This window comes from Pongo abelii, chromosome X (assembly GCF_028885655.2).
Source record: "Pongo abelii isolate AG06213 chromosome X, NHGRI_mPonAbe1-v2.0_pri, whole genome shotgun sequence".
Classification (NCBI taxonomy): Eukaryota; Metazoa; Chordata; class Mammalia; order Primates; family Hominidae; genus Pongo; species Pongo abelii.
Genome location: NC_072008.2, coordinates 107,345,943 through 107,360,683, shown reverse-complemented (window position 1 = coordinate 107,360,683; position 14,741 = coordinate 107,345,943). Strand labels below are relative to the sequence as shown.

The window sequence follows — 14,741 nt, the reverse complement described above, 5'->3', positions numbered from 1 at the left end:
ATGGTTGAAAATATTAATATAAGCCAAAGGAAGCTCTAAAAAACAATTTAAATCATTATTTGTATGAATAAAAATGGCACAACTAAAGAAATTATAAGTAGTACTCTTGTATGTACCAAACAGCATTGCAACTAAACAGATAAAGCAAAAACTGTTAGAATTACAAGGAGAAATTTAATACACCTCTATCAGAATTTGACCAACCCATTAGATGAAAAGATAATCAAAGACATAGAGGATCTAAATAATCAACCAATGATATTAACTCAATAGAAAGAAATTTGCATGATATAAGGAGAGAATGTATATCTTTTTTCTTACATGTATAAAACTTTTAAGAAATCGATCATGTCCTCAAAAACATAAAAATACATTAATAAATTCTAAAAAGGAGAGAATATATAGGCATATCCTCAACAAAATAAAATTAGAAATAAATAATAAAAATGACCATAGTAATTGCCTGATAATATAGCAATATTCCCCAAAATAACCCCTACGTCAAAAAGAAAATTAAAAATAAAATTGCAAGTTATATGGAAAGCAAAGAAAAAGAGAACACATCATATCAAACTCTACTGTGGCATGGCTAAAGATATACCCAGAGAAAAACCCATAGTCATAATTACCATTATTATTCAATAAAACCATAAATAAAAGAAATACACACTCTTCTTGAAGAAATTAGAAAGCACAACAGAAATAATCCAAAGACAGTAGAAGAAATTAGTAAAATTAAAGTTTAAAATAATGACCAAAAAAGCCAATTGTAAAAGTGATAAATAGTGCTCGCTTCGGCAGCACATATACTAAAATTGTAACGATACAGAGATTAGCATGGCCCCTGCGCAAGGATGACACGCAAATTCATGAAGCATTCCATATATTTTTGAACAATGAGAACACATGGACACAGGGAAGGGAACATCACACCGGGTCCTGTTAGGGGGTGGGTGGCTAGGGGAGGGATAACATCAGGAGACATACCTAATGTAGGTGACAGGTTGACGGGTGTAGCAAACCACCATGGCACGTGTATACCTATGAAACAAAACTGCAGATTCTGCACATGTAACCCAGAACTTAAAGTGTAATTTAAAAAGTGATAAGAAGTTGTTTTTTTTTAATCACCAATAAAATACGTAAACATCATGAGTATGACTAAGAAAGCACAGGGAAAGCAAAAGCATACAAATTATGATTAAGGGTTGAAACACACAAATAGATGTGATTATTATAAACCACATGAGGAATTTATTATTATATTATAATTATTATTACTATTATTTTACACACAAACATATGACATCAAAATTGAAAATCTAAAGATAACATATAATTTCCTAATAGAATAGAAGCTACCAACATTAACTCAAGAAATAGAAAATTTGACTAGAACAATTACTACAGATGAGATCGGAAATGTGTTTGTAGATTTACCATTGTAAAACAAACCGAAAGGCAATAGTTTTGCAGTTGGGTTCTAACTAAACTTTAAGGAAAAGATAATACCAATGTTATCTAAACTCTACCAGAAAACAGGAAAAAATGAAAAGTTCACTAATGATTTTATAAAGCTAGCAAAGCTGAGACCAAAATCCGTTAAAGATAGTACATAAAAAGATAACTATAAGCAGTTATCAATGATAAATATAAAAAAAATTAACAAACTCTAACATATGTAGACAAACAGATCTCAGAAGTATAGCAAGAAAAAAACTATACTATTACCTGATAAGGATAGATCCACAAAGGCAAAAATAAATAGTCAAACACCAAATTCTTTTTTGGTTTTTGTTTTGTTTTGTTTTGGTTTGGTTTGGTTTTGTTTTTGAGACAGGTCTCACTCTGTTGCCCAAGCTAGAGTTCAATGGCATAATCACGGCTCACTGTAGCCTCGACCTCTCAGGCTCAGGTGATCCTCCCACCTCGGCTTCCCAGATAGCTGGGACTACAGACTGAATTCTGTTTTCTAAAAAAGTTTTTTTCTATGTGTGTTTTGAGACAGATAGTGTCTTTTTTTCCCTAGGAATTCTATCAATATAATTAATTACATAAAAAATTTGGGGAGGCCGAGGTGGGTGGATCACCTGAGGTCGGGAGTTCAAGGCCAGCCTGACCAATGTGGAGAAACCCCATCTCCACTAAATATACAAAATTAGCCAGGCGTAGTGGCACATGCCTGTAATCCCAGCTACTTGGGAGGCTGAGGCAGGAGAATTGCTTGAACCCGGGAGGTGGAGGTTGCTGTGAGCTGGAATCGCACCATTGTACTCCAGCCAGGGTGACAAAAGCGAAGCTCTGTCTCAAAAAAAAAAAAAAAAAAAAAAAAAAAAAAAAAAAAATTAAAGGAGAAAAAGTGCATGATTCTGTTAATAGATGTTGAAAAGCCACTAGGGAAAAAATCAGCAGCTAATCCTAACAGACACTAATAGAAATAGAAGGGAATGACTTAAATATTAAAAGCACTTTTTACCAACAGTCAACAGCAATCCTCATTCAAACCATGAAATGCCAAAGTAATTCCCACTAAAACCAGAAATGAGTCACTGTTACTCACAATTTCCATTTTTATTCAAGTGTTTTTTGAGATTATAACTATTGCAATAAGATAAGAAATAATTAGTGTAAAATTGGGAAAAGATAAAATTAATTTATATTTACAAATGATCATGGTTGTATTCTTCTAAAAAACAAGGGACTATTTAAAAATTAGAAAGTCAATCAGCAAATTAGAAAAGGTGGTGGGACATAAGATAAATATTTTTTAAATCAACAGCTTTTCTCTATTCTAGCAAGTTTTTAGAGAGTATTACACTATAGAGCCCATGTGTCAACATTATTCTTTTATTTCTTTTGATTAAAAGAACATGTATCACTCGTAAATGGCTAACATCTATCGAACTCATCGAACTAGTGCATAGAATGATTGCATCAATTGCTAGTTTAACCAACTGTATCAGTCTCAATGTCCCTCTGATACTTATTTTATTTTTTATTACACTATTATATGATTTACTATTTTTTCCATTTGTACCCAAGTTTATTTTATAAATTTAAACTGTATTTCACCATGTTTGATAAGCATATTACTTTATGTTGTAAGTGTCCACCAAAATGTCTTAACTCATAGTGCCTAAACCCTCTATATCTGACAATTCATTCTATGCTTCAAAAAGATCAGTTTCTTATCTTTGGTTCCAAGCACACATGATAATATATAATAACTGTCTTGTTGGAAGACTGGAATAGCCAGTAGACTTTCAAACTCTCAAGTACACTGATTAGATTACTCATTGTCATGTGTCCTAGGACAACATTAAGGTTTTTTTTTTGAAAATTTAATTTTAATTTTTATTTTTTGGGGGTACATAGTAAGTGTGTATATTATGGGATAAATGTAATGTTTTGATACAGGCATGCAATGTGAAATAAGCACATCATGGAGAATGAGGCATCCATCCCCTCAAGCATTTATCCTTTAAGTTACAAGCAATCCAATTACACTCTTTGAGTTATTTTAGAATGTACAATTAAGTTATTATTGACTATAGTTGGAAAAACCTAAGATTGCTTTCAATGAAGTGTTGTCACATTCACTTAGGCCACTTATTAGACTACCTTTTACAAACTGTGACAATTTGTATATTTGAAGACAATATAAAAATTATTTTAAAACCGTGGAGTGGAAAAGGCCTAAACACAACCCCAAACCCAGAAGCCATAAAGGGAAAGGCTGAGGGATATGACTACATGAAAATGTAGATCATCTACAGAGAATGACACCATGAGCACAGTTAAATGAGGTAAGATATGCAGGGCAGAACACATGTGATGTATTTTAAGTGAAAAAAATGGTTACAGAATAGAACACTATATGGACTACGAGTTCATTTTCTGTTAAAAATGTGAGTATGTATAATATCTATTTATGTATATGCATAGAAAACATCAGATTGGTAACAGTAGGTAACTCTGTATAGATGGATGGAAATAGGGCAATTTGCATATTTTACTTTATATATTTACCTGTTTTAATTTTTAATAAGCATTTGTTATTTCTATGGTCTAAGAAAACACAATAAAGAAGATGAAAATACAGCTTATCATGAAAAATAATCTCTCAGAGTGCTGGTAACTCCCAAATCCATCTCCAAGTGGTAGTCAAATGGCTAGTTCAATGCAAAATCCTGTCCTCTGATGCAGAGGCTATAATATGGTCTTTGTTCCCAGATGCTAATTTTTTCTCTTTCTATGCTGAAACATATATATATTTCTGAGACTTCTATCAGTAGTTTAAAAAATAGCTGAAAAGCAAGTATGAGCTGAGAAGCATAAAAACAATTTTTTTTTGGAATAGCTGAAAAACAATTCCAGGGTCTTAGTAATACCATAATATTTCCCTAGTTATAACCATAGCCACCTAAACAAATGTGATTTATATGTGGCATATATTTATAAACATTCACAAGTAATGATATTCATAATATAAGGGTTTACCTTTATATTAGAAGAAAAGCAGGCAGAATTCATTGAATTTTCGTGACTGACATGGTGCTATTTAGCACTTCCAATATTTGGCTATAGATTACATGGACCAACTTAAGAAGAGGTGATGATTGATGATGATTAATAACTGATTTTAAAGTATCATTCTCCAAGTCCATTTGAATGAATTGAAGATTTATAAAATACTTTAAATATTGCTTGTTTTATTCAGTCTTCTTTATATTCTATCATTTCTAATATCAAAAAGAGAGTCCATTTGAACACATTTTAAATGATGGAAGATAATAAAAATCAAAAGTTTTGTTTTATGAATTCATTTCATTCAGTCTGGATTTTCATTATAGCTTATTGTAAGGGGGCCACAAAAATTAACATGAAGATAGTCAAAATTGCAATTTAGTGAACAGAGGACTGAAAATGGAAAAAATAAAGAAGGAACAATTTTGTTCAGGTTTGAAAAACATTTAGTAACTAGGTATCATTTCCCATTAAAAAAAAAATCTAGGCTGGGCGCAGTGGCTCACGCCTGTAAGCCCAGCACTTCGGGAGGCCGAGGTGGGTGGATCACGAGGTCAGGAGATCGAGACCATCCTGGCTAACATGGTGAAACCCTGTCTCTACTAAAAATACAAAAAAAATTAGCCGGGCATGGTGGTGGGCACCTGCAGTCCCAGCTACTCAGGAGGCTGAGGCAGGAGAATGGCGTGAACCTGGGAGGTGGATCTTGCAGTGAGCCAAGATCACACCACTGCACTCCAGCCTGGGCAACAGAGCAAGACTCCATGTAAAAAAAAAAAAAAATCTAGAAAAGGAAGAAATTAATCAACACGTATGGGAGAATGCATTGCAAATACTACAGTTTCCTCCTGCCGTAAGAGCATATATTTTTCAGAAAACAGGATAAAACTCCACAACATTGGTCTGGGCAATGATTTCTTGGACATGACTCCCAAAGCACAAGAAACAACAGCAGAAAAAGGCAGATGGTATTGTATCCAACTAAAATGTTTCTGAACAACAAAGGAAACAATTAACAGAGCAAAGAGATAACCCACAGATTGGGAGAAGTTATTTGCAAATCACATATCTGGTGAGGGGCTAATATCCAAAATATATAAGGAACTCAAACAACTCAATACTAAGAAAACAAACAACCCAATTAAAAAACGGGCAAAGGATCTGAAAAGACATTTCTCAAAAGAGACAAACAAATGGCCAACAGATACATGAAAAAAATGCTCAACATCTTTAATCATCTGGAAATGCAAATTAAACCACAATGAGATATCACCTCACACCTGTTAGGGATAGCTATTATTAAAAAGATAAAAGACAATCTTTTTTGGTAAGAATGTCGAGAATATGAAATCCTTGAATATTGTTGGTGGGAATGTACATTAGTACAGCCATTTTGGAAAACAGTATGGAGGCCCCTCAAAAAACTAAAATTTTAATTACCATATTATCCAGCAATCTCACTTCTGCATATATATTCAAAGTAATTGAAATCAGTATATCAAAGAGATGTCTTCACTCCCATGTTCATTGCAGCATTATTCACAATAGCCAAGACGCAGAATCAACCTAAGTGTCCGTCATTGGATGGATAAAGAAAATGTGGCACATGCAAATGGAAATAAAATGGAAACAATTCAGCCTTTAAAAAGAAGAAAATTCTAGCCAGCCAGGTGTACTGGCACTGGCCTGTAGTCCTAGCTAATTCAGAGGCTGGGGTGGGAGGATCTCTTGAGCCCAGGAGTTTGATACCAGCATGGGCAACGTAATAAGACTCTTAGGTCTTATGTCTCTTAAAAAAAAAAAAGAAGGAAAATTTGTCAGTTGCAACATTTGCAATAACATGTGTTAATCTAGAAAACATTGTACTAGGTGAAATAAGTCAGGCACAAAAAGACAAATAATGCATGATCTCACTTATATGTGGAATCTTAAAACGTCGAATTCATAGAAGTAGAGTAGAATGGTAGTTACCAGGAGATGGGGGTAAGGGGAGGCACAAGGAAAGGAGAGATGTTTCTTAAAGGGTACAAAGTTTCAGTTAGACAAAAGGATTAAGTTCTAGTAGTCTATTTCACTGCATGGGGACTATACTTAATAATAACATATTGTATATTCCAAAATTGCTTAAAAAGTAGATTTTAAATGTTCCCACCACAAAAGATTACTATGTTGGGTGTTGTATATGTTAATTGGCCTGTTTTAATCATTCCACAATGTATTCATGTGTCATAACATGACACCGTACTCCATAAATACATACTTTTTATTATTTGTCATTTTTTAAAAATATAATTTAAAAAAGTAATCACACTGCTAAAAAAAAAGTATATTTCTCCTAAACTCTGTTTGATAGCCAATTTGATCATATATGTTAATAGTCATAAAACTACCACCCACTGATGCTCTGCCTCTGCTAAAGGAGCATCTGGGAAGACAAAATTTATAATTGTATCCAGGGAGAAATGTGCTGCATCTCTTGAATACAAGAACTGGATTTCGGCAATAACTTTATCCTCACAGCAGAGATGGATCCACCAGGTCCTCCTACTTTGAGGGCACCCTGTCAGAATAAAGTTACCTCTCTGATAAGGCTTTCTTCACTCCCTTCTTCCCTCTCCCTCCTCTCCCACCTATCCCCTAAAGCATACATTGCCCAAGCCCTTAGCACAATACCTGAGAGGGCCCCAGTGGAGAGGGTCAAGCACTGAGCTATGCCACTCAGATAAGTAAATATTATTTATCCTGCTAATACCATACCCTCGGGGCAGGGCAGATCAGGGACCCCAGGATGGTGGTGACACAGCTCTGGCTTAAAAGCAAGAAAGAGCCGTGGTTTAAACAGAAAAACCAGAAAAAATCTTCAGCCTGGGATGCGATGCAAAATAAATGTAAAAAGCTAGCATTGAAAATAGTATGAATCATTATCTAAAAGGCCATTCTCAAGGGAACTTAGCAAAGAAATTAATGAAAGAGAGCCATAAACATAAAATTTGCCTGAACCACATCAATTTGCTAAGCCTACACTTGGAATCTCTTTTGAAAAAAGACAGGTAAAATGTGAATTTTTCAAAAAAGAAAATCCATTTCCTGAGCCTTGAAATATTATGTATATTGGCTGACAATTTACAACAGAACAACACTCCACTTTTGTAAAATCGCCTTTGAACATGTTTGCACTGGGATAGATCCACTTATATTCCTAAAACTGTTAGATGAGAACAAAACCAAAATAGCAGGACATCCTCTAAGTTTCTGGTTTCCTTGGTTTCCCAGAAGCTGCCATCCTCTCTAAAGAGAAGACACTGCCTCCTCCATGCGCCAATGGGCTGCCACAATCAGCTACAATCCTGGAACTCTGCCCCTTCCAAAAGGATTGAGAGTGACAACCTCCTATGTGAAAATATTGGGACATCAACGTGTGACCTGGCTGCCTGGACCAGGCAGTCACACATCTATCTCATACACATTTCCCAGACTCCCGGTTATTCAGTCTAAATAAGACCAGGTGCAGGACATCAAAAATTTATGCAGTGCACATGTGGCCGTGCCAAGCTAAGACTAGTTCCTTCTCAGTCTCTTTTTGTCCAACAAAGGTTCCAAAAATTCTTGGCATCCAGTCACACCCAGGGTCAACTTATGACCAGAGCAACGACAGTTATTATTCTGTATTAAATGCCCACTGATACATGGCATGGCGTCATGGGAATTGAAGGGTCAGAGAAGCCCAGAGAGGCTACCACCAATGATCTCCCAGAAGGAGAAAATAAAGAAAAGTAGGAGGAAGGAAGTGGAAAGAAGAATGAGAAAGAACAAAGGAATGGGGAAAGGAGCATATGGGTGCTAGTCAGGCCTGTACCCGCCTCACTGGGGATTTTTACTACTCGAGTTAGCCTCATTTTCACCCCAGGTGTAAAAGTCGCTCTGCATCTCAAGTTCAACATGGCTTGATCTGGATTTTTGTTAGATGTTCAAGCTACATATCTGGGTCAAGGCACAAGTTTGTACTCATCAACTCTATTTTTTCAAGTATTATATCTCCAATGAACATTATTCTTTTTTTGAGGAAAAAAGTTTTAAATCAGGCACTGAAAATTTTTGATAGTATGATCCAATTTTATGTAAAGAATATATAAGTATATGAATAGTAAAAGTGTCTGGAAGGGTATACATTTTTTCAATTCTGTGCTTCTCTCCCCAGCTGCCCATAGTACCTTACAGTTCTTTTGCAGCCCTTCACTCTGACTCTGCACCTTCTCTCTGAAGGGCCACATCTACTTCCATGTGCTCCATTATCATCCATCTTCCAATGGCTCTCAAATCCTTATTTGCAGCCTGTTCATCTCCTCTGAGCACCAGATCAATACATTCAAATGACAATAGGATATCCCCATCTGAGTGTCACACAGGTACATCAAACTGAATTTATTTTAAAGGAATTAATCCTCCCCACTCCATCTCCCCACAAATCTTTCTCTCTCTCACCTAACAATAGGAACAAGAAAAAATGTTAGTTCACTTTTCCATCACCCCACCTTTAAAACTGGTGTTAAATGAGTTTCTACACATGCATGATTTAGTAGGCTTACCATACCCAGCAACTTTAAGCCAACCTGGTTTTGTCTCTACTACAAACATTACAGTACATACAGGGAAACCTGGGTATAAAACCAGGTAAGTGAATAAAGGATTTTACCCTTTCCTGGCCTCATATATAAAGCAGGATAACATCCCCCAAACAACTAGAAATATATTGCAGAGGCTGGTGTGATCATGTCTGAGGAAACACTGTGGATTTTTAGGAAAGAAAGAAAACTCTACTCCTGTGAGAAATTATTTTAACAGTTGCCTTGCAGGAATGACAGAACTTTACACAGTAGTCACTTAATAAATGTTAACCTTTATTGTTACTATTATTTATTAAATGACACTAAAACATCGCAGAATGTCCCAGCAAAACAAAAGTCAACCAAAAAACTATCAACCCTGCATTCTAGGTAATTAAGGGTGCTCAATTTTCTTAATTAACTACTATGTGCCAGAACATTGTAAGTACTTTGCATATATTACCTCATTGAATCCTCACAATAAGCCTTATCTTCACCATTTATCTATCATTTCAGAGAAGAAACTTCAACCTACCTCATTTTTAATCTAAATATTTCTTCCATTCAGTATGTGTTCCAATCAATCACTTGTTTCATTCCCAACACTTTTCTTTTTCAAAAACTTCCTAAAAATCAATACCCATTTTAGATAAATAAAAACACATAGATGAATAAAAAGTAAAAAAGTAAAGATCACTCATTATTCTTCTACCCAAAGATAACTACTGTTTCTATCTGGATATCTATAACTCCAGTTTTTAGTGTCCTTTTAAACATATGTTTTATTATCTCAAAAAATGGAACTATACTTCAAATACTTCTATCTACCCTTTTTTTCTTTCTCACTTCACAATGCATAATGAATAGCTTTTCCTGGCAATATAGATTTCCATCAGCATACTTATAACATCCTACTGTGTGAACATTCCTTACTTTATAACCAATCCAATGTGCTAGATACTTAAATTGTTTCCAATTTTTACTAGCTTAGACAGTGCTGGGATGAACAGCCTTGTACATACAATCTTTGGGCAATTATTCAATTACTTCCTTAGGACAAAGGGTTTACATAGTTTAAGGCTTATATCTGTATTACCAAATGGCCACCACTAGGGTGTGAAAGGCTCCATTTTGCCACACCCTCATTGACATTACTCAGTAATAGAGACTTTCATATGGACCCCAATTATTTTCTAGTAAAAAAAGATTTAGTGGCTCTGGGTGTTCAATGGGATAATATTCAAACAACTCTCCACAACTGGCTTCACCCAGCTTTCCAAAATTATCTACTCCCACTCTCCACACTCTCCACTCTAAGCAGAATGATCTCCTGTCATAGGAAGAGGGTTCCTACTTCCATGCCTTTCTCACACCATGCCCCCCTCATCTTGTCTCATGGAATTCCCTAACCACCCTACCCCATTCAGGACTCATTTTCAATTGCCACCTCCTCCGTGAAGCTTTAGCCGACTAGCACATCCCACAGAAGCTTTTGCCTCCTCTGTGCTCTCAGAGGGAACATCTGACAATGAGTACATGCTTCAGATATTCTGTTATCTTTTGGTTTGTATGTTTCTTATCTCTCCAACTAGATTATAAACTGAAGGACAGGGATGGTTTCTTTCTTTCTTCTTTTTTTTCTTTCCAGCATTAACATACAATTTTATTGATGATACACAAATTAAATCAATGAAAATGACAGAAGGGAGCTTACTTATGATGAATTGGTTCACTGTCACTTATGCAGAAGAAATAGCAAAATATTTCAATCTAGGCAGCGAGATAAAAAGCAACAAACATGTTTTCAGAACAAGTAGTGATATTCATTCATCCATCTTAAACCTAAAGACCAACTCGGTTAAATATCAGCATTGATGATACAATATGATATTCATTATTCAAAACTGGCAGCTGAAAGGATTCCTTTACCATATAAACAAGGTGGAGAAAATGAATAGTTTACAATGTGTGTTGCTTCTAAATTACAAAATCAAGGTGTTATTCCTGGCTCTTTGGGAACATATGTTCAGCCAGTTTGGCCATGAATTTTCCAACTTTTACTTTCACCAAAAAATCATGGTGGCTTTCTATTCCCAGAACCTTATCAGCACACACTTGAAATTCTTTTAAAAAGAAAAAAAGTGAACCTTCACCGAATTGATTCTGAGTAGGTTCATTTTCTTCCCATTTGAAATTATCATTTATGTTCTCAAATATGACCAGAAGTTTAAGAATAACTTCTTTGTTCTCCTTCTTATTAAAGAGGGAGCCCAGTGAAGATGGTACTTGGGCCCTGAGTAGTTCCCTAGTCATGGCTGGATTTTCAGCCAAATTCAAAAGGAGTTTCAGAACCTGAAGTTTGGTTTCTTCATTTCCCGCTGAAAATAAACGAAAAAAGTCAGAAATGGAATTAGCAAGCATGTGCTGATACTCATTAGTAACAGTCATATTTGTAAGCAATCTCAGTCCAGCAAGCTGCACAGATGAGTTCAAGCGAGAAGTGATTGTGTCATCACACACTTGATTCATGTATACTTTAAGCCTGCGCTGATTTTCAGCATTCACACTCAAGTTATTCAGGACAATTAAAGCCTTTTCCTTAACTATGGGATCCCGAGTATTGAGAATCTTTGCTACAATTGGGAGACCACCCAGATCACGAATAATATCTCTATTAAATGCATAAGCAGCATTGTTACCCAGAGCAATTAAAGCTGCTTCAAGAATATAAGGCTTTTCGGACATCTCAACCAAGCAAAGAACCTTTTGTAGCTCTTGAGGGGACAAAATGGTATCATCTGAATTGGGGGAAGCCCGTTTCTGGACAGCCCGACGTGCCCGGGTAGCCCTGGCCCTTGCCCTAGCCCTAGCTCTGGTTCCAGCTTCAGTCCCAATCCGAGCCCAAGGTGGGTACCATACTATACTCTTGCTCTCATTGCTGTCATCATCATCATCAGACCAGTCATTATACCTGGCCCCAGAACAGTCCCCAGCATCATCCACATCCCCAGATCCACCCTCAGCCATTTTTTCCTTGTTCTGTTTTCTTCCCCTAGTCAGTCTATAAATGCAATAGCAGGCGCCAGCCCCAATCACCAGGCCTGCGGTCACCCAGCCTACTTTCCTGGCGTAGCCCATGCAATCGTCCCTGACAATAGCAGGGACCAAGGAATAGAGTAGTCACTCAGGCTGGGGGAGGAAGGCTGTGGGACCGGGCTCAAGCCTGTGGAGGGTGATCGTCTTCAGCCACTTCAAGGCCACAAGAGCTGATTCTGGAGGTTGACCTAGGAGTGGAAGAAGAAAATTGGGTTTGAGTTTCCCTTCTGCTTGTGTTGCCCCATGCAGGGAGTTGCACAGAGTGACAAGATAATAATAATTGAATGCTAGGTAGGAAATGTAGATTGTTGACAAAATCTCTATGCCTCTCATTTCAGCCTTTCCCTCCCCATCCCAGGTCACCCCGCCCAAAGCCTAGATAATGTCAATGGAATCCATAGACTCTGCTGGGGTCTCAGTCACCACAACCTCAGATGTCCCTAGGGACCTGACTAGAACCCTTGCACTAACCTCCTCAAGACAAGCAGTTCGCCCCTTCTTCTCTTCCCTGGTGGTGTGCCACGCCCAACAATCTTTCCAGTCTGCAGAGAGACCAGAGCCAGTGAGAACGGAGCACTTGATGGATTGACTGTTGATTCGTTGCTTTCCTGATTCACCATTCCGGTTATCAGGTTTGTTTTTAATCTCTTTATGCTATCCCAAACATGCACAGGTCTGCCCCCTCCCTAGCCTGAAATGGGAAGGAGGTAAGGAAAATAAAGCAGGATTGGAAGAGCCTGTCCAAAGTGCCGGCGATTTCTAACCCCTCCCCCATTCCAGGCAGCCCCCACGCCCACACCGACCTCTACTGATCGGAGGAAACTTCCTCCCTCGCTTCTAGCGGAGCCACCTGCTACAGCAGACCTGCAGGATGACAGATCGAAAACATGAAGAGTAAGTGCTGTTGAGAGAGGAGGATTATGAACAAACTATCCGATAGGTTTCCCTGCTGTCATTTCCCCCACTTCCCCCCAACCACAGACACACAAAGCACGCCATTTCGCCACAGTCCGGGGAGTGCAACAAACACATTCGGACTCAGACATGTACCTAGATTATTACCTTCTCTGCCTTCTCCCCACCCCCGCCGCCACCCCCGTCCCTCCTAGGGTCCCCAGATGGTCTTACCCTCAAATCGACCTTCACCGATTAGGATTAAATTCCTTCCTCTTCTTTTGCCTGGCGTTGTGCCGCAACCTACAGAAAGACTGGCCACCCGGGAGAGGCTTGGACCCACTAGACACAGAGCCATGGTCAGTAAGACACAGCCACAGGCAGAAAGACGGGAAACTGCCGCCACTGAGTGCTTGGTGGACGGACTAGTCCCCAGAACACAAAACTCTTTTCTAATTTGGAGGCCTGGTTGTCAGAGGTTTCTCACCCCTATTACCTCTCTTGAGGTTCTGCTGACATATCACGTTGCATCTCACCACCCCCACCCCCATATCCAGCCATTCCCCTCCGGCACTGTCCTGGTGGACTAGGGGCCAACACCCAGGCCACAGCTCCCTTTCCGGATTGCGGCCCTAGGCTCCCAGCAGATTCCCATTTCCCAATCTCTGAGCTCTTCCCCAAACACCCCCCAGCTCACCGTTTCGCAGCATCGAAATGGGCTGCAGGCGGGACGTATGTCTTGGAAAGCGGGCGGCGAGTGGGAGAGACGACTGAGGCGCCTCAGTACCCGCGACGGTCTCGGCCCTACGCCCTCAAGCACCCCGACTTTATGGAATCTCCCAGGTACTGACCTGCAGGGATCCGGGACAATTTCCTTCTCCTCTTCCTTTTTCCCTCCGCCCTTAGGCCCGCCCGCCCTCAGGGCAATGGGGAGCTGGTACTCAGACGGGAACAACGACCAGGACAAGAAGGACTTCTGCACACGTCAGCTCTTGGTCACGTGAGAGCTACGTCATCCACCAACTCGGGTCCCCAATTTCCCCTCCCACCAGCAGTGCGGCAGAAGAGAGCCCGCCCCCCTCCTTTCCCTCCCCCACACCAGGCCTTATTACTCTTTCTTCTTCGATAATCTCATCACCTTGTAGTTGTGTTTCCCTTCCACCGATTACCAGAAAGGGACGGCATCTTCCCCTGGGGCTACGGGCCACTTGTACTTTTATGAAAAATTGCCTCTTCCTTCCCTAGGCTCCTGGGACAGCAGCCTCTCCCTCCACCTCCCTTCCCCGGAGCTATTAAAGTCTACCATTTCCTCTGAAATCTAGTCCCAGATCTGAAAGGAACAAGCGATCAGAAAAGAAAATCTGGAATGAGAGTGTGGTTTTTACTTTCGTAATACTTTGTTATTTTTGTTCCGTCCTCCCCCACCCCCAGCCTGCATTCTTTTTATGAGAAAAAAAAATACTATAAAGCTATTTCCATTTTAGAAAAAAATGAGTGGAGGCTGAAGAATGATGTTGGGTGATGGCCTCCAGAAGTCCCACATTTTCTCACTTGGTGGAGAGTGTTACACACTTCACTCAAAGCAATCTTAATGTCTTCTGGGGCCTAGCACACAGCACA

At 38.7% G+C, this 14,741-nt stretch overlaps 1 protein-coding gene and 1 non-coding gene across 5 annotated transcripts; one reads left to right on the top strand and one right to left on the bottom strand.

Annotated features, from left to right (window-relative positions):
- Positions 1–785: 785 nt before the first annotated feature.
- Positions 786–889, top strand: LOC112131091 (U6 spliceosomal RNA). Its single transcript, XR_002913238.1, has one exon. It is a non-coding gene; the product is annotated as a U6 spliceosomal RNA (small nuclear RNA).
- Positions 890–9,404: 8,515 nt separating this feature from the next.
- On the bottom strand, positions 9,405–14,450 carry ARMCX3 (armadillo repeat containing X-linked 3). 4 transcript variants are annotated; one of them, XM_054544040.2, is made up of 5 exons: positions 13,819–14,450; positions 13,356–13,463; positions 13,031–13,091; positions 12,699–12,769; positions 9,405–12,415 (listed from the first exon to the last, which is right to left on the bottom strand). In XM_054544040.2, exon 5 carries the CDS (start codon positions 12,267–12,269, stop codon positions 11,130–11,132), a length of 1,140 nt encoding a protein of 379 aa, XP_054400015.1. In that variant the 5' UTR covers positions 12,270–12,415; positions 12,699–12,769; positions 13,031–13,091; positions 13,356–13,463; positions 13,819–14,450; the 3' UTR covers positions 9,405–11,129.
- Between the last annotated feature and the right edge of the window lie 291 nt (positions 14,451–14,741).

Coding starts and splice junctions, on each gene's coding strand:
- ARMCX3 (XM_054544040.2), bottom strand. CDS start 12,269: ATGGGCTACGCCAGGAAAGTAGGCTGGGTGACCGCAGGCCTGGTGATT.